At 45.8% G+C, this 25,570-nt stretch overlaps 1 protein-coding gene across 2 annotated transcripts in view; it reads right to left on the reverse strand.

Moving 5' to 3' along the window:
- Positions 1–25,570, reverse strand: part of LOC115208323 (solute carrier family 41 member 1) — a 72,343-nt gene that overhangs the window by 14,601 nt on the left and 32,172 nt on the right. Inside the window, exons 1-5 of one of the 2 annotated variants that reach the window (XM_029776277.1) lie at positions 19,469–19,962; positions 5,284–5,391; positions 4,670–4,741; positions 4,051–4,195; positions 3,428–3,574 (exon numbers count right to left, since the gene is read on the reverse strand). In XM_029776277.1, coding sequence (XP_029632137.1) covers positions 3,428–3,574; positions 4,051–4,195; positions 4,670–4,741; positions 5,284–5,391; positions 19,469–19,663 — 667 coding nt within the window. In that variant the 5' untranslated portion in view covers positions 19,664–19,962. Of the gene's footprint in view, positions 1–3,427; positions 3,575–4,050; positions 4,196–4,669; positions 4,742–5,283; positions 5,392–19,468; positions 19,963–25,570 lie in introns of those variants that run through there. The other variant, XM_029776276.1, reaches the window with a different exon arrangement.

Below are 25,570 nucleotides of genomic sequence, written 5' to 3' on the forward strand. Positions count from 1 at the left end.
TGGAAGACAGGACAGGTAGCGAGTGTGTGTGAGAAAGTGAGCACATTCCACATACACATTTTTTACACAGGTATAAAATAAGTGTTACAACTGCAAGACATACTGTATATCAACATGATAAAGCCATCCCATATTCAGTGCAGACCTCCATAGAAAATGTGTATCTGGAACACACCCAATGCAGTGTTAGACATTTATCAAGCAGACCTGCAATAACCAGCAAATGTAATGTTATGACTATAACTACTGTTCCCTGAAGCAGGGAAACGAGGTACAACACAACTATGGGGAGTCGCACTTACGCCTGACAAGGGTAATGAAATCCGCGCCTGGCTGGAAGCCCAGCCTTCCACAGGTGATAAGCCGAGGCTCGGATTCATTCATTTAATTCATTTTCCCATAGTTGGGTTGTACCTCGTTTCCCTCCTTCAGGAAACAGTAGTTATAGTCATAACTTTACATTCCTTTTCAGTCGGTACTCTTGGTACAACACAACTATGGGGAAAGGAAATCCCGCCCCAAGCCGGCCCCAATGGATACCAAATTAAATGGCCCATGGCATTTCGGTCCGCTAATACAAGGACTATTAAAGGCCCAGGGCACTACTTTTGTGCAAAACATACTGTGCAAAAATTCTTATTATTTATTTATGATTTTCCAGGGAGTGCTGCAGCACCCTCAGCACCCCTACTTCCGGCGACTATGCCTCATAGGGACTAGTGAGCTACAGGCAGGAATCAGCAATGAATCCCAGAAATGAGCCACCTATGGGGAGGGGTGCCCCCTTGTGGACAGAGAGCAAACCTATTACTCTCACCCTGGGTACCTGCCGCCCCTAGGCAGATATCCTGGGGGTGGCAGGTAGCCTAGTGGTTAGAGCGTTGGGCCAGTAACTGAAAGGATGCCAGATCAAATCCCGAGATGACAAGATAAAAATCTGTCATTCTGCCCCTGAACAAACACACTGTTCCTAGGCTGACATTGTGAATAAGAATTTGTTCTTAAATGACTTGCCTATTTAAAGAAAGGTAAAATAAATAAATATGTTCCTTGAGGCTGTATAGCCTGCATAGAGGGTTCTGGCAATGGCCGATGTAGTACCCTGTTTTGGCCGTAACCAAATGTGGAGGTACTGTTGTCACAGTAATGTTTTTGTGGAGGTGCGCACTGGTCCCTCAGACCCGTGCTAAGGCCCCCTGCTCCGTGGGTTACCCAAGCCAAGTGCTTGGGGGCTTCTTCCTTATTGAAGGTGCACTCAAGCCCCGCTTCCTCCACTCCCTCCCACTCCAGGAATTGGAAATAGGAATGAGTTGCCATAATCCTGGGGGAAAGCTAGGAAGTTTCATTCACCAGAAGTTATGCATGCTAGCTGACTTTAGCCAGGATACATTTTAGTCTAAGCTAGGCAAGATAGCCTCTTTGACTGCAACACGGTCTGTTTAGAATAACCAAGCGACTTAACGCTACATATATTAAACAAGAGAGCTACCCTAGCAACTCCACGTGGGGCGGCAGCAATAGCTTGGCGAGTTAGCTAACCTGGCTAGCACGCTATGCAGCACTTGTTTAGCTAGGCTGTTCTCGAAAGTCTGCATAGGACTGGATCACCGAGGTAGGATCGGACCCATCATTGACAAGTCTGGGAAGAGAGGCAAGCGGTGCTTGACCGAGGCAGATACAGGCGGCAAGGGGTACCCACCGAACCATGCCACCCTCTCTCTTCGAGTAGCCTCCCGTAACCAGCGACAGCTACCGCATACACCATGCCCAGGCAAACAAGACATTTGCTCCAACCAGACCCAATCCATCTCTGCGTTCCGCAACTCAGACTCAGCCGATACGAGCACCAGGGAGAGGAAGTCACTATCAGAAACACCAAGCCCCCTCAAGAATGCTACACAATTGTCAAGAGAACCTGCGCCCTGGACTAAGGGAACAGTACCAGCCGCGGGCAAGCCAGTTACTGACACCCTCCCCTAGTCCCGCACACAAACTGATTCAAGCTAGGGCAGCCAGAGCATGCGTTGAGACATACAAGACAACAAACGTGAGTATCTTTATATTAATTTGGGCATAGTTGTGAACCCAAACCTGGCTTGTTAGCCTTCGTCTTTTCGGTCGCGTTAGCCATTTTACTCTTTGCTACAGTCAGGCCAAGCAATCCGAAGAAAAACTCATTGGTTTGTGGTTAGGAAACGAGGAGAACAAATACAAAGTCTCCAGCCCACAAAGCCCAGGGGGTGAGCACGCACTACCACAAAGTATTCCAAAAGTGTTTGTTTTTAGTAGTGTGAATCGTTGCTGCTCCAATCGAAGTGAAGAGCAGAAGAATTAAAGGAACGAATCCGAGCCTTGGCCTTGTCACCTGTGGAAGGCGGGGCTTCCAGCGAGATGCAGATTTCATTTGCCTTGTCAGGCGTAAGATTTTTTATTCACTGCAAAGGTCAACAAGATTTTTTATTGCCTGGAAAGGAAATTAAATGTAAAATGAAATAACGATGAAGTAATGTAAAATACCTACTTTGTGATCATAGTCTATTCCAGCTGGAAACAATGAGAGATCAGTTTTAAATCAACTCTTTTCTACCAAGCACTTTCCTAGAAAATCTGAAAGAACTGGGCTTCTGTCTGATTCTTTACCCTTCTCCTCAAAGTGTGCAGTCACTAATTCCCCTTCATGGACTGGTGTAAAACATATTGTGGAAACTCCATCTAGTCTAGCACATGCCCGTGGGAATGTGTTATGAGGTGGGGTGCTGTTGACGGAGGTGCAGTCGACATGGGGGGTTGCTGAGGAGTATTTTTCTCCGCTCTGCTGACAAGTATTTTTCTCATTTCATACAGGAGTAATAAAAGTACTAATTTAGTAGGGACATTTAAAAACAAAAAATGAATTAATCAGGGGGTGCTGCAGCAGCCTCAGCACTCCTACTTCCCGTGGCTATGGTCTAGTCCATGCATACATTAATCCAATTCTTTTAAATCCATGAGGGGGGGGGGGGGAACAAGTGCCCATTTTGGGGAAAAGTGTAGGGAATCGGAACCTAGGCATATGAAAATAGCTCTACCCAGAGCCATATATTTAATATAATATTGGCTTTGACTCTACCTATGCTTAGCTTAATATTGCATCCAGTCCTGGAAATCTTCAAGATGGGTCTAGTCAGTGGTAGGTGTGAAGGTTCAGATAAAATGTGAGATTCAAACATCCTTTTGTACTTTAACAGGTTTTTTTCCCGACAGGACAGTATGAAGTGAGGGGGACAGACAATGAAGGAGGAATGACAGGTAGGAAGGGCACAGACAGCGGCCGAGCCGAAGCTGGAACCCCGTTGGTGGGGGGAGCATAAGTGGTCCGGCTGTTGAGAGAGTTACAGCTCGACCAGATTCCGGCACATTCCAGTTATTCTATGGCGATTGATCTGACCTTTGAACCTGAAGAGGAAGCTGCTGACCCCGGCCAGCAGAGAGAGGGTGATGAGGTCACCCAGGCTGGCGGCGATGGGTGTGGCCACATTGTCAGGGTTGATACCCACCTTCCTGGAGCCAATGATCACTCCCACCATCACTAGTCCTACCGACACAGAGAGTGGACACACATACTATGGCCTACTGTCAATCTAAAATAGAATCATCAATATCAAAGTGCATATCTAGTTTAATTTATTTATTCAAACACTTCAGCAGGACAACTCTTAAGGTTTGTAGGGTTCCTGACTGTCATCTATTGCCAAAAGATAGAAAAGATCACTCTCAATTTCCGGTTTACCTAGTAAATATACAGCTGCTAAACATCGGAACAATCGAAGTGAAGACATGGTGTAGCAATCTTCACTAATGAGCCCTGTTACAATTCTCACAAAGTGGCTTAACCATGGGTGGTATATAGGATTACTCTGGCGCAATGGGTAAGGTGCTTGCCTTTCACGCTAGCAACCTGGGTTCACTTTTCCGTTCGCTACAATTCTACCTAGAATTACTGGTGTTAGTCAGAGCTTGTATATCAGCTAGTGGCAAGTATACTGTTGTGCTTTTGTCACGTTGACCTACCCAAGGACAGGGCAGCTACAAAGGCTGTGATGACACTACTGCCACATAGGACAGCAGCCTGTAGAAAGTCTACACGACCCCTGGTCAACGCACCCAACCCCACTGCGGCTACCGCAGCCAGGAAACCCACCACTGTTGCCTGGACCTATGGAGGAAGAGAGAGGGGGAATAAGAAACTGGCAGTGAGAGAAGGGGAGGGAGAGAGAGAGAGGGAGAGAGAGAGAGGGAGAGAGAGCGAGGGAGAGAGAGAGAGAGATAGACAGAGAGTGAGAGAGGGAGAGGCAGGGAGAGGGAAAGGGAGAGAGAGGGAACAGGTGAGTCAGCAAGGGAAGGGTATGGGAGGCAGGAAAGGAAGGAGGGAGATCGAGGGGGAAAGGTTAGAGTAAGGGAGGGAAGAGGAGAGAGCAAGAGAGAGAGAGAGAGAGAGAGAATGAAGCATGGTACTGAGACGTGTCATTGCCTTGAAACAATGGCACCCTCTTGTGCCCTCTGTTGGAGTCACAGATAAACTCGCTCCATAATATCTTGTGTGGTTGACTGTACATGCTAGCCAAAGTGACAGCACTGGTTTGATAAAATGCCATTGGCTGTGTTTGCTGGACGGAGACGTCAGTGTCACCTGAATAAGAGCCAAGTTGCTACACACCATCCTCCACTGCTGCTTCGGGTCATCCATCTGCCCAGTGTTAGCCTGATAGGGAGGGGGAGTTAGAGAGGAAAAGGGGTGAGATATAACATTTCAATTAAATTAAATACAATTGTATTGGTCACATACGCATATTTAGCAGATGTTATTGTGGGTGTAGCGAAATGCTTGTGTTCCTAGCTCCAACAGTGCAGTAGTATCTAAAAACGATTCACAACAATACACACATCTAAAACTAAAAGAATGGAATTAAGAAATATATAAATATTAGATTGAGCAATGTCGAAGTGGCATACAGTAGATTACAGTAGAATAGAATACAGTATATATGAGAGGAGTAAAGCAGCATGTAAACATTATTTAAATATTATTAAAGGGACTAGTGTTCCATTATTAAAGTGGCCAGTGATTCCAAGTCTATGTATATATGGCAGCAGCCTCTAAATGGTTGTGTGTGTGTGTGTAAAATCACATGTTTTAGTTTGAGCTTTAAGCATGTCGTGCCAGCATTGAGTGTGTGTGCGTCAGTGTTTGTGTGTGTGCATGCATGCCTTTGAGTGTGTGTGTGTCATTGTGTGTCCACTCACTGCTGTAGACAGTCTGGATGCCAGTGTCATCTCTAGGTTGCCTTTCAGTCCCACCAGGGCTGGCACCAAGATAAACACCTCTGTGATCTCCTTAAACACCTCCCAGTGCTGAAAAATACACAATTAAACACTAGCTACTACTGAAACATACTACTCTGAATAATATCCATAAAAACTTGCCAGTGCTGAAATATTCACAATGATCTCCTTAAACAACTCTCAATGATGAAACATCCCAATCCCTCCAACATATTTTCTGCTAGACTGATTGCCAGATATACAGTACTTGTGCTTTAGCCAACTGTTTGGTCATTGTCATGCCAAAACAGAAAGGAGTTGGCTCAAGCACAAACAGATCTGGCAAGCAGAATAATTCACTGTAACAGGACATGATTAATACTGGTATTATATCATTTCTTTATTCAGATTAAAAGCATACTCTGTTGCTGTTGTCATGACTCTCCTGGTCAAGGATCCAAGGCCTCAGAGGTGGGGGGCTGGGCCAGTTTTATGACACCTTCACACCCTGTCGTAAATGGTTTTTCATGTTCCTGGCACATTAACTAAGCCATGCCCCTAATGAGGTCAGAATAGTGTGTCAGTGTGATGGAACCGGCTTTCCGACCAGAGTGCTTAAATGGACTCGTCAAGAATGAACATACCATGCCAGAAGACATAAGACCATGTTCCACACATTGAAATGGTTGGAAACTCTGAAAATCAACACGAGATGAGAAGATAACCTCCACGACAAGACCAAAAACATTCACAGTCTGCAGCTGTGCATGTAAAAGTGGTCCTAGAACTGACTAAAGACACAAGGTGGAAAGGAAGAAATCACATCTCAGACAATCTGAGCAGCGGTTCTATTTGAACACCACTACCAGAGAAGCTCTACAACTAAGAAGGACATTGTGACCTCTGGTAGACAAGCCGAGCCTTATACCGACGCCGAGCCTAACACCGAAGTGTGAACAACAGCTACCCAGTCCCCATAGAAGGGTTGATTGGTTCAACAGAGATAGACGATGAACAAAGACATCTATGCGTAAATATATACATTGCATTTCTTATCCGAATGGGCGATGGTTCATGAGCAAAGTATTATTATTACTTTGAGGAGAGTTATAGAATGTATCCACAATAAATGTCTCTTTCTCTATCTCTCTCTTCCCCCACCCTCTCTCCATGTGTGTAACAAGCCGTCATATCTTGTCAGTCCACTAGGGACTTTTGTCTCATGATAGAGTGTATGTGTATTCTGTGTTATTATTTAGTTAGTTAGTAAATAAATAATACAATTAATTTGTGTAGTACTGAATAATCAGAAAAGACTGGTATTCTTGCAGATTCAAGAAGTCTGCAACGTTCAGAATGAGACTGATATGAGGTTATGATTAATAAGTGACTGTTATCGATACATATATATATATCTTTAGAGTTTAATTCGGGAGATGGTAAATGATAAACAACTTATTCCGTGTTGCCCCAAATTCCTAATGAGTTAATTGTAACATTATTAATTTAATTGGGTAACAACTAAACATAGTTAGTTGATAAGATAAATACAGTCATCAGATTAATGCAAGTCACGTCACGACACTTATAACTAATAACTATAATCTGAAGATTGACGTTACAGTGAAACTAAAATGACTCAGTATGTTTTGCTGTTTTGCCTTGATATTATGAGTTACAGGTGAATGTTTGAATAAATCCAACCAGTGTTCATGGTTGATGTATTTGCCCCCCCCCCCGACCACACACACACATTTTTGTCATTTCCAATTAAAATGTGGAAAGAAATTGCTTTCAAGGCTAACTTCAGTCAAAGTGACTACCAACCCACCAACCTATTCCATTATTCAGGGAGTTAGTCATGCCATGCAACTGCTGGGATCTTTCCAAAAGGTAAACCAGGGAAAGAGCTATTGCGCTGCTCTACTCTTATCTGCCTCTATGTCCTTTTGCTACACTACTACCTACACTACTACCTACACTACCTGTACTATGCCTATCTGCATGTCTTACAGAGTATACTTAGAAAAAAATACAAAAAAAGTGTGTCATCATCTCCAAAATGTTCCATGGGATATAGCCACAAGTACCCTGAGTCCCAGATCTTATTGTGCTGTCTTGCCAACTCCTATTGAAAATAACATGTGAATTGGCAAGACAGCATTTTCTATACGATCCATCTTGAAACACCTATATTTAAATAGGCGTCCTTTGTTTTTAGTACAAGGAGTCGAGCTACGACGTCCACAGAGCCATCAAACAAGCAAAATGACAATACAGTGCATTCTGAAAGTATTCAGACCCCTTGACTTTTTCCAAATGTTGTTACGTTACAGCCAGTATTTTAAAATGAATTAAATATTTTTTTTCCTCTGTCACGTCCTGACCAGTAAAAGGGGTTATTTGTCATTGTAGTTTGGTCAGGGCGTGGCAGGGGGGTGTTTGTTTTGTGTGTTTTGGTGTTTTTGGTTTAGGTTCTATGTTCTCTATTTCTATGTTTAAACCTAGTTTTCTATTTCTATGTTGAGTTTTTGGTAGGACCTCCAATTAGAGGCAGCTGGTTGTCGTTGTCTCTAATTGGACGTCATATTTAGTTGAGGTTTGTTTCACTTGTGTTTTGTGGGTGGTTATTTCCTGTATAGTCTGTGCACCTTATGGGACTGTTTCGTCATTTGTTTAAGTGTTATTTCTAATAAATTAAGAAGAAGAGCACTTTACCCGCTGGGCCTTGGTCCAATCCTCACGACGCTAATAACACCCTTATCATCCGATCCTCGTTTGCTAAGTCAAACGACACCGCTGGTCCTGCTCACACTGCCCTACCCTCTGCTTTGACCTCTTTCTCCCCTCTCTCTCCAGATGAAATCTCGCGTCTTGTGACGGCCGTCCGCCCAACAACCTGCCCGCTTGACCCTATCCCCTCCTCTCTTCTCCAGACCATTTCCGGAGACCTTCTCCCTTACCTCACCTTGCTCATCAACTCATCCTTGACCGCTGGCTACGTCCCTTCCGTCTTTAAGAGAGCGAGAGTTGCACCCCTTCTAAAAAAACCTACACTCGATCCCTCCGATGTCAACAACTACAGACCAGTATCCCTTCTTTCTTTTCTCTCCAAAACTCTTGAACGTGCCGTCCTTGGCCAGCTCTCCTGCTATCTCTCTCAGAATGACCTTCTTGATCCAAATCAGTCAGGTTTCAAGACTAGTCATTCAACTTAGACTGCTCTTCTCTGTGTCACGGAGGCGCTCCGCACTGCTAAAGCTAACTCTCTCTCCTCTGCTCTCATCCTTCTAGACCTATCGGCTGCCTTTGATACTGTGAACCATCAGATCCTCCTCTCCACCCTCTCCGAGTTGGGCATCTCCGGCGCGGCCCACGCTTGGATTGCGTCCTACCTGACAGGTCGCTCCTACCAGGTGGCGTGGCGAGAATCTGTCTCCGCACCACGTGCTCTCACCACTGGTGTCCCCCAGGGCTCTGTTCTAGGCCCTCTCCTATTCTCGCTATACACCAAGTCACTTGGCTCTGTCTTATCCTCACATGGTCTCTCCTATCATTGCTATGCAGACGACACACACTTAATCTTCTCCTTTCCCCCTTCTGATAACCAGGTGGCGAATCGCATCTCTGCATGTCTGGCAGACATATCAGTGTGGATGACGGATCACCACCTCAAGCTGAACCTCGGCAAGACGGAGCTGCTCTTCCTCCCGGGGAAGGACTGCCCGTTCCATGATCTCGCCATCACGGTTGACAACTCCATTGTGTCCTCCTCCCAGAGTGCTAAGAACCTTGGCGTGATCCTGGACAACATCCTGTCGTTCTCAACTAACATCAAGGCGGTGACCCGTTCCTGTAGGTTCATGCTCTACAACATTCGCAGAGTACGACCCTGCCTCACACAGGAAGCGGCGCAGGTCCTAATCCAGGCACTTGTCATCTCCCGTCTGGATTACTGCAACTCGCTATTGGCTGGGCTCCCTGCCTGTGCCATTAAACCCCTACAACTCATCCAGAATGCCGCAGCCCGTCTGGTGTTCAACCTTCCCAAGTTCTCTCACGTCACCCCGCTCCTCCGCTCTCTCCACTGGCTTCCAGTTGAAGCTTGCATCCACTACAAGACCATGGTGCTTGCCTACGGAGCTGTGAGGGGAACGGCACCTCCGTACCTTCAGGCTCTGATCAGGCCCTACACCCAAACAAGGGCACTGCGTTCATCCACCTCTGGCCTGCTCGCCTCCCTACCTCTGAGGAAGTACAGTTCCCGCTCAGCCCAGTCAAAACTGTTCGCTGCTCTGGCACCCCAATGGTGGAACAAACTCCCTCACGACGCCAGGACAGCGGAGTCAATCACCACCTTCCGGAGACACCTGAAACCCCACCTTTTTAAGGAATACCTAGGATAGGATAAAGTAATCCTTCTAACCCCCCCCTTTAAAAGATTTAGATGCACTATTGTAAAGTGGTTGTTCCACTGGATATCATAAGGCGAATGCACCAATTTGTAAGTCGCTCTGGATAAGAGTGTCTGCTAAATGACTTAAATGTCAATACCCCATAATGACAAAGCAAAAACTTTAACATTTTTTAAATTTTTGCAAATTTATGACAAATTAAAAACTGAGATCACATTTACATAAGTATTCAGACCCTTTACTCAGTACTTTGTTGAAGCCCCTTTTGCAGTGATTACAGCCTTGAGTCTTCTTGGGTATGACGCTACAAGCTTGGCATACCTGTACTGTATTTGGGGAGTTTCTCCCATTCTTCACTGCAGATCCTCTCAAGCTCTGTCAGGTTGGATGGGGAGTGTCACTGCACAGCTATTTTCAGGTCTCTCCAGAAATGTTTGATTGGGTTCAAGTCTGGGCTTTGGCTGGGCCACTCAAGGACATTTAGAGACTTGTCCCGAAGCCACTTCTGCGTTGTCTTGGCTGTGAGCTTCGGGTTGTTGTCCTGTTGGAAGGTGAACCGTCGCCCCAGTCTGAGGTCCTGAGCGCTCTGGAGCAGGTTTTCATCAAGGATCTCTCTGTACTTTGCTTCGTTCATCTTTCCCACGATCCTGACTAGTCTCTCAGTCCCTGCCATTAAAAAGCATCCCCACAGCATGATGCTGCCACCACCATGCTTCACTGTTGGGATGGTGCCAGCTTTCCTCCAGACGTGACGCTTGGCATTCAGGTCAGAGTTCAATCTTCGTTTCATCAGACCAGAGAATCTTGTTTCTCATGGTCTGAGAGTCCTTTAGGTGCCTTTTGGCAAACTCCAAGCGGGCTGTCGTGCCATTTTCTGAGAAGTGGCTTCCGTCTGGACACTCTACCGTAAAGGCCTGATTGGTGGAGTGCTGCAGAGATGGTTCTCCTCTGGAGCTCTGTCAGAGTGACCATCGGGTTCTGAGAGAGATTTGGACAATTATTCAAACAATCAATCTTTATTTAACATCGATTAATTATTGGAATAATGAAGCTGCCGATTGACTGCTTGATACTTGACGATAGACTGCTGATAGGTACTTATCACAGTAGGATGCCGTTTCTTTTCTTGCCAGAACAAAACATGTACCTGTTGCGTACCGACCTGGTACCGACGACCCTGCCTACTTGTAGAATCGCAATGCTAGGCAGTGTCCGACAACTTGACTTTGAGCCAATCAAAGTGTAGTGTAGTAGGCTCAGTAACATGAGGACAGGATGGGTATAATTAAGGTTAAGTTTGCTTAGCACTCCATCACAGCATACATAATCAGCACATACACCCTATTCTCCTCCCTATCTGAAATCCTGTTCTTATTCCATTCTCTGACAGAATACGTAGAATAAAATACCTGTATGTCTCTAGTGGTTAACTTGGGTAGAGCAGAAGAACACAAAATATTTCCCTCTTGTGAAAGTAAAGCTCCTCCAAGCATAACGCTACTAAAGCATTCCACAATTCTTAAATTGAACAGTTATTCTTATACAAAGGACAGAATAATAACACTGTTAAAATGCACAGCATAGTAACCATAATGACAGTAACATCAGAATATCACATTGACACTTTAGCAGTCAATTATAGTACTCACAATCCTTCTGATTTTATTGAATATAGTTATTTAGCCAAGCCGGGCTTCTTCTGACTCTCAATTTGAATAGTCTGTTGTGAATGCAAGGGCACTTTGGGATGAGCACAGTGACACCTGTCATTCAGGGCAGGTGGGGGAACTCGGGCCTCTTTCTAAAGCTACAACCTGAAGATCACTGACGTCATCATTACCTTTTTTTTCAAGTTCCCAGTTCTGAAAAGCACCATAAATCCAGAGAATGGCAGAATTTGATGACAAAGTTTGATGACAAAATTCGCCCATCAAGGACCGCCGGGCCACCTTTCTGTTCAAGTGAGCACAGGACAACAAGGTGAGTCTAAAAATATATTGTATGCTGTTGCATAAATTATGTAATATACCAGGGAGATATGTATACTGTAGCTAAGAAAGTAATACTAAGTGTATGTTGTGTAGTAAGCTGTTAGTAGCCCATGTGCTTCACCCAAATCATTTGGTATATTTTCACCTCTTAATTTTGCCTACTGTTCTGACTTGGTGGTGCACATGTAGGCTATAACCTGTTTTTGAGAAATGTAATCATCAAATATTGTAAGAGCTTTCATTGTCTGCTTATATGCCCCCTTTATTTATCCTACGGTTCTGACTTGGTGTACAGGGAGAACACTGTAAGAACGCCCCATGTTCTGAATTCTGTCTCTGTACATTTCAAAAGTGCTGACCAAATAGTTATATTGACTACGTCCGTCCTAGCTCGCTCATTAAGGTCTTAATCGAAATAACAATTGCCTCTTATCTGCTTGTCAACCCCTTATGCCATAGTTTGTACATCTCAATTGTCAGAAGAAACCACATTTTTTAAGCAAGTCAGCCATTGTAAGGAAGTCTGTGTGTAGCTGGTGTATAGGAGTCAGGCACAGGAGAGCAGATATGAGTAAATAACCGTATTTTACTCAACATATAATAAATGCAATACAAAAACAGAGCCCACAATAACGGACCTTCCTACATAGAAACAATCACTCACAAACAAACATGGGGGAACAGAGGGTTAAATAATGAACAGGTAATTGGGGGATTGAAACCCCCAATTACAAAGACAAAAGACAAAGACAAAATAAATGGAAAATGAAAAGTGGATCGGCGATGGCTAGAAGGCCGGTGACGTCGACCGCCAAATGCTGCCCGAACAAGGAGAGGGACCGACTTCGGCGGAAGTTGTGACAGCCATATAGTAGCTATGTTTTTAAAAGGCAGTAAATGAGGCTGAATGAACTGTTTTGCTGCCAGACAAGGCTCCGCTGATAGCCAGGTGTAGCAGTGGTAAGGTGTTGGGCCGGCTGTTGGGACTCTACTGTTGGGACAGCTTTTTGTAGGCCCTAACAGTTTGTGGGCACCGTTTGTCACCGTTCCAGTGCAATTAATGTATTGTTTAGTATTGTGTAGTGGCTTTGCTGGCATGCATCCCACATAATGTTTTTCCCCCACCAAGATTTACATGCTAAAATTGCCACTGGATGAGCAGAACCATTTCATAATGTGGCCAGCTCAGGCCACAGTGAGAGATGTGACACATTCCATGTTTTTCCGTTCTGTCGACAAGGACATATGTGTTTGATCCTTTCCTTTGGATAACTTTGGTGGCGCACTGCAATTTGGTACACCCTTTTTGACATGAAAAGGAAGTTTAACCAGCACATGATCTGATTGCGTAACGACAATCTCAAATCAAATTTTATTAGTCACATATGCCGAATACAACAGGTGAAGACCTTACAGTGAAATGCTTACTTATGAGCCACTAACCGACAGTGCAGTTTCAAAAGAATAAGAATAAGAGATAAAAGTAACAAGTAATTAAAGGAGCAAAAAAGTAAAAGGTAAAGCAGTAAAAAATAACAATATATACAGGGGGTGCCGGTACAGAGTCAATGTGCGGGGGCACCGGTTAGTTGAGGTAGTACGTACATGTAGGTAGAGTTAATTAAAGTGACTATGCATAGATGACAACAGAGAGTGGCAGTGGTGTGGAGAGGGGAGGGGGGGGGGGCAATGTGAATAGTCCAGGTAGCCATTTGACTAGATGTCCAGGAGTCTTATGGCTTGGGGTTAGAAGCTGTTTAGAAGCCTCTTGGACCTAGACATGGCGCTCCGGTACCGCTTCCCGTGTGGTAGCAGAGAGAACAGTCTATGACTAGGGTGGCTGGAGTCTGACAATTTTCAAGGCCTTCCTCTGACACCGCCTGGTATAGAGTTCCTGGATTGCTTGGCCCCAGTGATGTACTGGGCCATTCGCACTACCCTCTGCAGTGCCTTGCGGTCGGAGGCCGAGCAGTTGCCATACCAGGCAGTGATGCAACCAGTCAGGATGCTCTCAATGGTGAAGCTGTAGAACCTTTTGAGGATCTGAGGACCCATGCCAAATCTTTTCAGTCTCCTGAGGTGGAATAGGTTTTGTCATGCCCGCTTCATGACTGTCATGGAGTGCTTGGACCATGTTAGTTTGTTGGTGATGTGGACACCAAGGAAGTTGAAGCTCTCAACCTGCTCCACTGCAGCCCCGTTGATGAGATGGGGGCGTGCTCGGTCCTCTTTTTCCTGTAGTCCACAATCATCTTCTTTGTCTTGATCACGTTGAAGGGAAAGGTTGTTGTCCTGGCACCACACAGCCAGGTATCTGACCACCTCCCTATACTCTGTCTCGTTGTTGTCGGGGATGGTGTTGGAGTCGTGCCTGGCCGTGCAGTCATGAGTGAACAGGGAGTACAGGAGGGGGCTGAGCACGCACCCCTGAGGAGCCCCTGTGTTGAGGATCAGCATGGCGGATGTGTTGTTACCTACCCTTACCACCTGGGGGCGTCCCGTCAGGAAGTCCAGGATCCAGTTGCAGAGGGAGGTTTTTAGTCCCAGGGTCCTTAGCTTATTGATGAGCTTTGAGGGAACTATGGTGTTGAACACTAAGCTGTAGTCAATGAATCGCATTCTCACGTAGGTGTTCCTTTTGATCTGTTGGGGTGGTATGCAAATTGGAGTGGGTCTAGGGTTTCTGAGATGATGGTGTTGATGTGAGCCATGACCAGCCTTTCAAAGCACTTCATGGCGAAAGACATGAGTGCTACGGGTCAGTAGTCATTTAGACAGGTTACCTTAGTGTTCTTGGGCACAGGCACTATGGTGGTCTGTTTGAAACATGTTGGTATTTCAGACTCGGACAGGGAGAGGTTGAAAATGTCAGTGAAAACACTTGCTAGTTGGTCAGTGCATGCTCTCAGTACACGTCCTGGTAATCCGTCTGGCCCTGCGGCCCTGTGAATGTTGACCTGTCTAAAGGTCTTACTCATATTGGCTACGGAGAGCGTGATCAACAGTCTTCCGGTACACTCATGCACGTTTCAGTGTTATTTGCCTCGAAGCGAGCATAGAAGTAGTTTAGCTCGTCTGGTAGGCGCGTGTCACTGGGCAGCTCTCTCGGCTGTGCTTCCCTTTGTAGTCTGTAATGGTTTGCAGGCCCTGCCATATCCGACGAGCATCAGAGCCGGTTTAGTACGACTCGATCTTAGTCCTGTATTGACGCTTTGCCTGTTTGATGGTTCGTCAGAGGGCATAGCGGGATTTCTTATACGCTTCCGGGTTTGAGTCCCGCTCCTTGAAAGCGGCAGCTCTAGCCTTTTGCTCACTGCGGATGCTGCCTGTAATCCATGGTTTCTGGTTGGGGTATGTACGTACGGTCACTGTGGGGACAACGTCATTGATGGACTTATTGATGAAGCTAATGACAGAAGTGGTGTACTCCTCAATGCCATTGGAGGAATCCCAGAACATATTCCAGTCTCTGCTAGCAAAACAGTCCTGTTGCTTAGCATCTACTTCATCTGACCACCAATCTGCTGGGGCAGTTTCAAATGGACCAACAATGTCAATTCTATTATTTTTATCATGGCCTTCAGAAAGGGGAACAGGCTGGAGAGGTGCGACATGCGTCTTTGTAGTTTTTTAATTTGCCTGACAGAGTTGACATGTTGATATTGTAGTTTGTAGGGACGTGTCCATTCCAGGCCACCAGTAGTGCTCACACAGCTGTTGTTTTGTTCGGAAAACTCCCTGGTTGTTTTTATGAGCTTGTGAAACCATTCTGTGATGCAGCGTAATGGGCATTAGCAGGCGGTTTGGTACACAGTACACTAAACAGTCTTGTACAGAGTTCCTCCCGAAAGGGAAAGGAAGGTAACAGGTCTGGGAAGAAAATAAAATCTTGTTTTGGGCCCAAATTTTTCAATCTGGGTGTGTAAAGCAGTTCTGGGCATGTAGCACATTCGGAGGAGAACTCAGCCACTGACAATGTGTTAAGCTCAGTGGATAGCAGGGCCACTAAATCAGGTTCAGACAAGGGGACAACATTTTCGTCTGAAGGGAGGGGTAGACGCGACAGGCAACCAGCAATTAGGTTTACTGAACCAGGCCTGTGCAGAATGTCATATGAGAAGCACAGTAAGCAAGCAGACCATCTCGCAATGCGCATTCCTGCACTTTTTGATGCAACTAGAGTAGTAAGGGCCTGATGATCAGTTCGTAGTGTAAAACGTGTACCTCGCAGGAACGTTCACCACCGCTCAACCAACCACACACAGGCAAGCGTTTCCCTTTCTGCTATGGAGTATTTGCGCTCGGCTGAGGAGAGAGAACGGGATGTAAACGCCATTGTGCGCTCTGTTCCATCTGGATGTATTTGCATAAGCACACCACCCAAGTCATAATCTGATGCATCTGTGGACACCAGGATAGGAAGAGCAGGGTCAAATATAGCCAGGGCAGATCTATTGACAATCAGTTGCTTGACTTTCTCGAAGATCTCCTGCGCAGCATCCATCCACGTCAGCATTTGTCCTGAGACAGGCAAGCATATGCTCGACCTCTGTAGAGTAGTTGTGGACGAATTTGGAGTACCACCCAGTTAAGCCAAGGAAAGAGTGCAGGGTGGTACCTTCGGAAGGAGCAGGGGCCTTGAGAATGGCACTGACAAGTCCATCATCAGGTAGTAGTCATTGTGCAGTGATGGTATGACCAAGGAAGGTCAGGCTCATTTTGTTGAAGTGACATTTTCCTTTGATTAGCAGCAGACTGGCGTTCTCGAAGGTGCTGAGAATGGCTTGCAAGTTCCGGTCACGTTCCTCTTTTTTTTGACACCACAGTGTGAAATTAACCTGTAATAAAAGGGAGCAGAGGTCTTTTCAACAAGTTTATCTCTCAGCATCTTATCTCCTCTATCACCAAAGTCACAGTTCACAAGCAACTCTCTCAGGGCAGCAAAGTAATCTGCTATGGACTCATCAGGTCTCTGTGCTCTTTGTCAGAATTTGTGGTCCTCGACCACAACATCGAAAGCCGGGAATGAAATGCCCCTGGAGAGCTGTGACAGCTGTTGCAAATGTAATACCTGTAAATGGCAACAGGCTGACTACACGCTCGCGTGCTCGAGCATGGCAAAGTAAATGTAGAAATCTATATTATTCAATTATTGCACCCAGGAGCGTCTGCGTTGCCAAGGGCTAAAATAGAAGTCAGTTTTATTTGTGACGCAGATCGCACTGCAAGTCCTGCCTCTTCCATCTCCTCATTGGTTTATAGAAGCAGGTACCCACGTGCCATCTCCTTATTGGTTATACCCACATTGGTGACTGAAAGACAAACGAGGTCAGTGGCGGTAATGCATCTAATTTATGAAAGTTGCCAATCGCAATCTAAAGTCAAGAGAAGAAAAAGCCTGGAAGATATTACTAAAAAAAGCCTGGAGAGATGACTAGAAACGATTCGGTTGACCGTTTTTATGTGTGGACTAAGTGGTGGAGTAGAGGACCTTGTGCATTTCAGGTAAAATAACAACTCAATGTTTATATCCCAGGACAAATTAGCTAGCAACAGCAAGCTAGCTAAATAGGACAAATTAGCTAGCAAGTGCAAGCTAGCTAGCTAAATTGCCATAAATGTTTAATGCTTTTCGACCTGTCTCCAAATTAATATAATTGTTTCAGAGTTTGTTTTGATATTTTAACCTGCATGTCGTGATCGCGTTTGGTGTGGGGGGACAAAATAGTATAGCTATAGTGGAGCGGGTCAAGAGTTTCAAGTTCCTTGGTGTCCACATCACCAACGATCTATCATGGTCCAAACACACCAAGACAGTCGTGAGAGGGCACGACAAAACCTTTTCCACCTCAGCAGACTGAAAAGATTTGGCATGGGTCCCCAGATCATCAAAAAGTTCTACAGCTGCACCATCGAGAGCATCCTGACCGGTTGTATCACCGCCTGATATGGCAACTGCTCGGCATCTGATCGTAAGGCGCTACAGAGGTTAGTGCTTACGGCCCAGTACATCACTGTGGCCAAGCTTCCTGCAATCCAACACCTGTATGATAGGCGGTGTCAGAGGAAAGCACATAAAATTGTCAGACTCCAGTCACCCAAGTCATAGACTGTTTTCTCTGCTACAGCATGGCAAGCGGTGCCGGAGCGCCAAGTCTAGGACCAAAAGGCTCCTTAACAGCTTCTACCCCCAAGCCATAAGACTGCTGAACAATTAATCAAATGGCCACCGGACTATTACATTGACCCCCCCTTCATTTGTTTTGTACACTGATGCTACTCACTGTTTATTATCTATGCAGAGTCACTTCACCCCTACCTACATGAACAAATTACCTCAACTAACCTGTACCCCCGCACACTGACTCGGTACCGGTACCCCCTGTATATAGCCTCGCTATTGTTATGTGATTGCGTTACTTTTTATTATTTTTTACTATAATTTATTTTAACTCTTCTGTAACTGCACTGTTGGTTAAGGGCTTGTAAGTAAGTATTTCACGGTAAGGTCTACACTTGTTGTTGTATTTGGCGCATGTGACAAATAAAGTTTGATTTGATTTGAACCTCCACGTGGGGAGCTGATATGAGTGACAAGAGAAAGGAAAAAAATAGGTCACTTTTTCAGGTCTAATGTACCCCCTTTTCATCTGAATTGTTCTAACTAAAACAATAAAGCTGCATAATACATTTTTTTCTAGAGGAAGTCTACATATTTTACGTCTAGGTAAGGAGTTTCGTGCTTGAAGAAGGATTTTTTTGTAAGGTTTGATAATGTGCACTAGCTTATTAGTTAGCTAGCTAGCTAACTGAGCAATGCAGTCACACACTTCATATTAAACAAATGGGGTGGTAAGTGAAGCACAATCACAATGCACACATCACTTAATGCTTTACCAAGCTAGCTATCTGGCCACTGTAGCTAGCAACATTATAATTAAATCACAATGGATTAGTTTCGATGTAGCAGCTGCTTGTAGCTGGCTGCCGAGAGTCAATGCAGTATCTTTACTTTACCTAGGTAGCACAACAGCTAGTTAGCGAATCATGCTAACATTAGCCAGATAGCTAAACATTTATCTAAGGCCTGTATGTGATTATGGAGAGTGAATTCAATTGTTTATTTGTGATCTTGCCATCTGACTATTATCAACAAGGGCAAAATTAATGCAGCTAGCTAACATTGACTAGACCATATAGCAACACACATAGACATGCATTGCCAAACAACACTACTGCCGCCTTCTGGTTTGGAGTATCCTAACAAGGCTGGGTGGCTGACGACTTCAAGGTCTTTGCTGTGTAAACATAAAAGAGATTGACTGCCGACACTGTTCAGAAGTGCTAAGTACTGTGGCAGACAAACCGGTGTGTCTGAGATTTAAAGGGATCAGTGTGCCATTTGGGATGTAGCCAGTGTGCCCTTTTCTAACCCCACCAATCCCACCACTGGTGGGTTATCTACCAGGGAATGTGGGCTATCACTGATACAAAGCAATGTAAAAATGTAGATGCCCAAACATCTGTGGAGCTGCAACTCTCTCACCTGTTTTTTGCTTCAATGCAAGGGGATTTACAACACATTACATCATGCCCTGATACACACAAATATACTGTTTCAAAGCCTAACAATAGGTCAAGAAAAGACATACATACATACATGGATATTGTTCACAGATATTACACACACACACACACAAAAAAAAAATGTACTTTACAAGACACACAACACAAACACACAAACACAAAGTTAGCCCATACTTGCACCACGTCCATGACTATGCCCGCCGCAACCATGCCCAGGCCGGCCACCAGGAAGGGCAGTAGGATCTGGGCTGCGATGAGCCAGGAACTCTCAGGCAAGTAGCCATAGGGGGAGCGGGTCAGCTTACAGGTGAAGCCTCTCAGCTTCTTCCCTTGGTAGCACAGCTCCAGCTCCAGATGGGTGACCACCATGGTCTCAGCAGGTCCCAGTTACCCCATCTCTTCCTGGAAAGACGAGTGGGGGTTTAGGGAACGACACCTGCCCCTTGTCACACTAACCTCCAACAATCTCCACCACTAATATCTCCTCTATGGTAACTTTATAGTTTAGTGAGTGGAAGTTTCTTCTGAGGAGGGAGGCCTGGCTTTGACGACAACAAGAGGAGGGCAGGAAGTTCTTCCAGTCGACAGCAGCACGACGCCTTTTGAATCACAGTTTGTTGCCTTAATGTTCTGAATGTGAAGTAAAAGTAATGACAGTCTGTTGTCGTAATGTTCTAAAAGTAACAGTTCAGCTGCTGCCTAACGCTTTTCCCTAAGGTAAAGAATCCGGAGGGAGCCCAGAAAAGAAGAAGAGGGCATTCGACGAACCTCCCTCCTCTTGTCTTCACCTGTCGCTCACTCTTGTGCTTCTGTCTTTAGCCAACGTTACTAATATAACAAAAAAAAATGTTTTTGCTAATGGTGGACGAAGCTGAAGAATGACACGGACTGCCTTTGGCCTCTCGCACTCCTCACCGCTCGCTCTTCAGCAGACGAGCTGCCGAGGGGCTCCGCTGGAAGCAGCCGGTGCGTTCGCCACTGCGGGGCCTGAAAAATGTCCACGTCCTCTGGGACAAGGACAACCAGAACGCTACTAACTTTTTCTCTGCCCTCCCCAGCTGCTGCTGCTGCTGCTCGTGATGGCGCTCCTCTTTCCTCTCCGTTTCTTCCCACTGCCCTGTGTGAGCAGCCTGGCTTCCCTGGAGCCCCTTCCTCATGTTGGGTCGGAGAGACGTGACGGTGGTTGTTTGTCAGTGTGTCGCAGAAGTGAAATGAGGTAATAAGGTGATGGTCTGTGGTTCTAAGGCTCCAAAGAAGGACTGCAGTGAGACATTGAGTGAGAACGATAAGGTGTGAGTCACGAGGCAAAGCGTTAGATTACCTGTACCATCGCCACTAGGGGTTTCCTGTACTCTGGTATGCAGACAGAGTGGGTTGTGATGGTGCTTCTGTGAGAGAGGGAGGGAGGGGGTGCTGCTGGCGTCTGTACGAGCAGGGCTATCAGACTGAAACGGGGTCTCTTTCTTTCTCTCTGTAGTTTTATTGCTTTGCTTCACTCTGTCTCTATTTCTAAATCTCTCTCTCCTTTGCTCTCTTTAGATTTTCTATCTATCTCTGCCTCCCGACGACTCTCTTTTTCTCAACACTGTTTTCTTTATTCTCTCTCTTCTCTTGCCCTCCTACCCTCCCTGTCCCCACTCTGACACATCCTCTGTGCCAGCAGGTGTTTCACCTCTCACAAAAACGTGGCACTAGCCCGGTCTCCTCTAAAGGACATCTCCTCTTCTTTTTGATTGGTGGGTTGACTGTCTCCCCTCCATTGGCGTGGCATCTAATGGGGTTTTGGCTCTTTCTGCATCAGTCTTTATTAGCAAGTCTGCCTCTCTCCCCTCCCCCTCCCTTTATCCCCCTCTCCTTCTCACTTAAATTCAGATTTAAAAAAACGACATTATCGACCGGAAAGCTATTTAGTAAATATTAGCAAAACACTGGAAGTGAAGTAAAAATCATCCATGACCATGACAGAGATTTGAGTCGTGCATGCTGTTAAAGAGGGAGAGAGGAAACTGAGCCCCCCCCCACACACACACACACACACACAGAGTGACTCAGCTGAAAGGTGTCCCTGAGACGTGATGTGTAGAGTCTGCTCTCTCCTACCTGCTCCCCCACTGACACTGTGTTGTAATACGGACTGTAAACTCAGGGCTTAGAGGACTCTGGGACGCAGTTATAATTGAGAGATTATGTGTTGCTTGTGCCCACAAGGTAATTCCCATAGAAATATAATGAATTAATTAGTAATTCTATTTATATGATAATGCCTGCTCTGATTAGCCTGGAATAAAAAAAAAAAAGTTATCTAATTCTTGAGGGACACAAACAGAGAGAGTCTCCCGGAAATGTCATGCAACTTCTTGTACTTCATGTAGATATCTCTACATTGGAGTCTCACAACATAAGCTTCTGAAGGATTAGTTGTGGTACTGTCACGACCTTCGTATGCATAATTGGACCAAGGCGCAGCGTGAGTAGAGTTCCACATTTTAATGATAGTGAAACTTCCAAAACAACAAAGATATAACGATCGTGAAATACGTAGCGCACATAGGCACTCATACAAAACAATATCCCACCTAGCAGGTGGGGAAAAGGACACACTAAGTATGATCCCCAATTAGAGGTAACGATTATCAGCTGCCTCTAATTGGGAACCATACACACACTTCAACATAGAAATATAATACCTAGAAACCCCCCTAGTCACACCCTGACCTAAAACACCATAGAGAACCCTGAGGGCTCTCTATGGTCAGGGCGTGACAGTACCCCCCCCCCCCCCCCCCAAAGGTGCGGACTCCAACTGCAAAACCTGAAACTAGATGGGGAGGGTTAGGGTGGGCAACTAGCGTCGGTGGCTAGTGGAGCCTGGACTGGGCACCGGCGCAGAGGAAGGCTCCGGCCATGGAGCGGGACTCGAGGCCGTGCCTGTACTGAGCACCGGCGCAGAGGAAGGCTCCGGGCATGGAGCGAGACTGGACGCCGTGCCTGTACTGAGCACCGGCGCCGAGGAAGGCTCCGGCCATGGAGCAGGACTGGACGCCGTGCCTGGACTGGGCACCGACGCAGAGGAAGGCTCCGGCCATGGAGCGGGACTGGATACCGTGCCTGGACTGGGCATCGGCGCAGTGGAAGGCTCCGGCCATGGCACCGGTGCAGGAAGCTCCGGGCATGGACCGTCACTGGAGGCTCCGGGCTGTGGACCGTCACTGGAGGCTCCGGGCCGTGGACCGTCACTGGAGGCTCCGGACCGTGGACCGTCACTGGAGGCTCTGAACTGTGAACCGTCGCTGGAAGCTCTGGACTGTGAACCGTCGCTGTAGGTACCGGGCTGTAGACCGTCTCTGGAGACTCCGGACTGTACACACGCACTGGTGGACGAGTGCGGGGAGCTGGCACAGGTTGCACCGGACTGATGACACACTCCTCAGGGCGAGTGCGGGGAGCCGGCACAGAACGTACTGGGCTGGGAAGGCGCACTGGAGGCCTGGTGCGTGGAGCTGGCACAGGTTGCACCGGACTGATGACACGCTCCTCAAAACGCCTGCGCTGCAGCATACTCCTAGCCAACATCTCTCTCCGATATCCCTCCTCAAACTGCTCCATCGACTCCCAGACGGTCTCTGGCTCTCTCCTCGGCCGACCGCCCCTTGTGCCCCCCCCCCAAAAAAACTTGGGGTTACCCTTGGGCTGTTTGTGGCCACGGACCCCGGCATCGTCGCTGTCCTCCTTTACTCCTCGGCGACTCCCACCAAGGATGGATCTCACATCCACCTAGTATCTCTTCCCATGACCAACTCTCCTTCACCTCCTGGGCACGCTGCTTTGTCCTGTAAAGGTGGGATATTCTGTCACAACCTTCGTATGAATAATTGGACCAAGGCGCAGTGTGAGTAGAGTTCCACATTTTAATGATAGTGAAACTTCCAAAACCACAAAGATATAACGATCGTGAAATACGTAGCGCACATAGGCACTCATACAAAACAATATCCCACCTAGCAGGTGGGAAAAAGGACACACTAAGTATGATCCCCAATTAGAGGTAACGATTATCAGCTGCCTCTAATTGGGAACCATACACACACTTCAACATAGAAATATAATACCTAGAAACCCCCCTAGTCACACCCTGACCTAAAACCCCATAGAGAACCCCGAGGGCTCTCTATGGTCAGGGCGTGACAAGTACAGTAAATCCAGTTCTTGAGATTCCACAAGGACACATTTAGGAGAAGGGTAGCAGGAGCTTACCGGCAAATGCCAGGAGCTTATTGGTAAGTGCCAGTAAGTCCCGGTAGGGGTTTCCTCTATGACCAGAAAACAACTACCAAACAACTGCCAGAAAATGACCAGAAAACAACTGCCAAAACAAAGTCAGCGGAAAACACAAAATCTTAACCTGAAATGTCAAAATACCAATCACTTTAGCTTCTATGGCCCCGTATACACATAGGTTGTACAACTAATCTGTCTCCCTTCACCGTAAAAGAAACCCACTATGTCTGGAGATGACTGTAACATATAACAAAAAGTCAACGCTGTCACGGTTGTGTTGAGGGAACATATGTATGGGACTCCATTCACTGGGTGAATGGCTCCAATCCGGTGTGACTCTATTTGTTTTTTTACATGAAAGACTCCACCAAGGTTAACATTATACCGCAAGAGACCCAGTATGACTCACTGGGTGGTATCTGTAACATAGTACGATTAACGAAGGAGTATGTGCCGGCGTATGTGTAATGTTATTAAGCATGGAATGTTCGACCTAAGTGTATGAAAGTGTGAATTACGATTTTAAATGTTTTGTGTGGACCCCGGTAAGAGTAGTGGCTGCGTCAGCAGCAGCTAATGGGGTCCTAATAACATTCTAAAATACTAAACTAATTTGACACAATGGTTGTGGTACAACTGCTATTATTAGTAAACACAATTACGACTGCTATTATTAGTGCTAACACAATTAGTAAACACAACCATTGTGCAGTCTCCACAATGCTTGTATAATTATTTTTCTGAAGAAAAACTTTGCTGTATCAAAACCATTGTGCCAAATGTGTTGTACATCAGTTGTACAACTTGAGTATGTACGTGGCCTTTTTAGACCATATAATCCTCAGTGTGTGCAGTGTGCAGTGAAAACAAAGTTTAGGTCTCTACTGAATCTGCATCGTGGACGTTCAGCTTTACAGCATGATTGAAATTAAACGGCAATGTTCCCACTTTAGTGGAGACTGCATTCATGGTAAACGCTGCATACGTCGGTTCAATCGGAAATTACCTTTACATTTATATTGCGGAATCTGTAAGGCTTCAGCTTTACAGATTGAATAGAGCCCTTAGTCAAACGTACAAGTACACACTGGATAATTTATAGCAATGGCCTTTCGGGGGTTTGTTGTTAAATGACAAAGTGACAGGTCTATGGGACTGTATATCACAGCTTAGAGACCGCATTACAAACACATTGACTGGGTTCCAGGATTGCATAATGAAATCCAAGGGAATACTGTCTGGCACTTGCTATGCAGAACTTGCCTTTGGTCTGAGGTTGTACTTGGTGAAATTTTTTTTAATAGGGCCTGTAGAGACAGAGACGGATGCATTGTATTTTTGTATGCTTATACATCCTACTTTGTCTGACTGTGGTCCATGAAAAGTTGAACTCTTCTAAACTTTTAGACATATGCAAACGCTGCGTTAAGTTTAAGCTGCGTAAAAACTGGACACAAAGTAACAGACCTCGGTCATCCCATTGTGCCAAGACTGGTGTGTTAGTGACGGCGTGCCAGCGAGGTCACCTTATCAGGTTCATTAGATCACAGCGACCTAACCCCCCCCAGCTCCCCTCTTCCACCGTTCAGCCACCTCACAACAACACAAACAGAATCCGGAATATAAGCATCTACGGTCTACACAGACTATGTGAGAGAAGGAGTGAGAGGCTAAATAGAAAGACACTTATCAAATGTGCAAAATGTAAACACCGGAGAGTCACAGATGATTTTCTCTACTAGTATTAATGTGACTTAGAAATGTGTAATGTGTTACTACCCACTGATTTTATGTGTTATGATTGAATTAAAAGTAAGAAGTACATGAGTGTTGGTAGGCCCAGTTTTTTTATGTTGTACCTTTTCTTGGCATCTATCGTAATTATCTTTCATTAAGCCAGATAAATATACTGTATATCAACTTAATAGATAAAGTATGATAACATTACAACAGGCTGCCTACATACTGTCTATCAACTCGAACTTTTTCCCTCCAGAC

The sequence above is a fragment of the Salmo trutta genome, chromosome 14 (assembly GCF_901001165.1).
Source record: "Salmo trutta chromosome 14, fSalTru1.1, whole genome shotgun sequence".
In the NCBI taxonomy this organism is placed as follows: Eukaryota; Metazoa; Chordata; class Actinopteri; order Salmoniformes; family Salmonidae; genus Salmo; species Salmo trutta.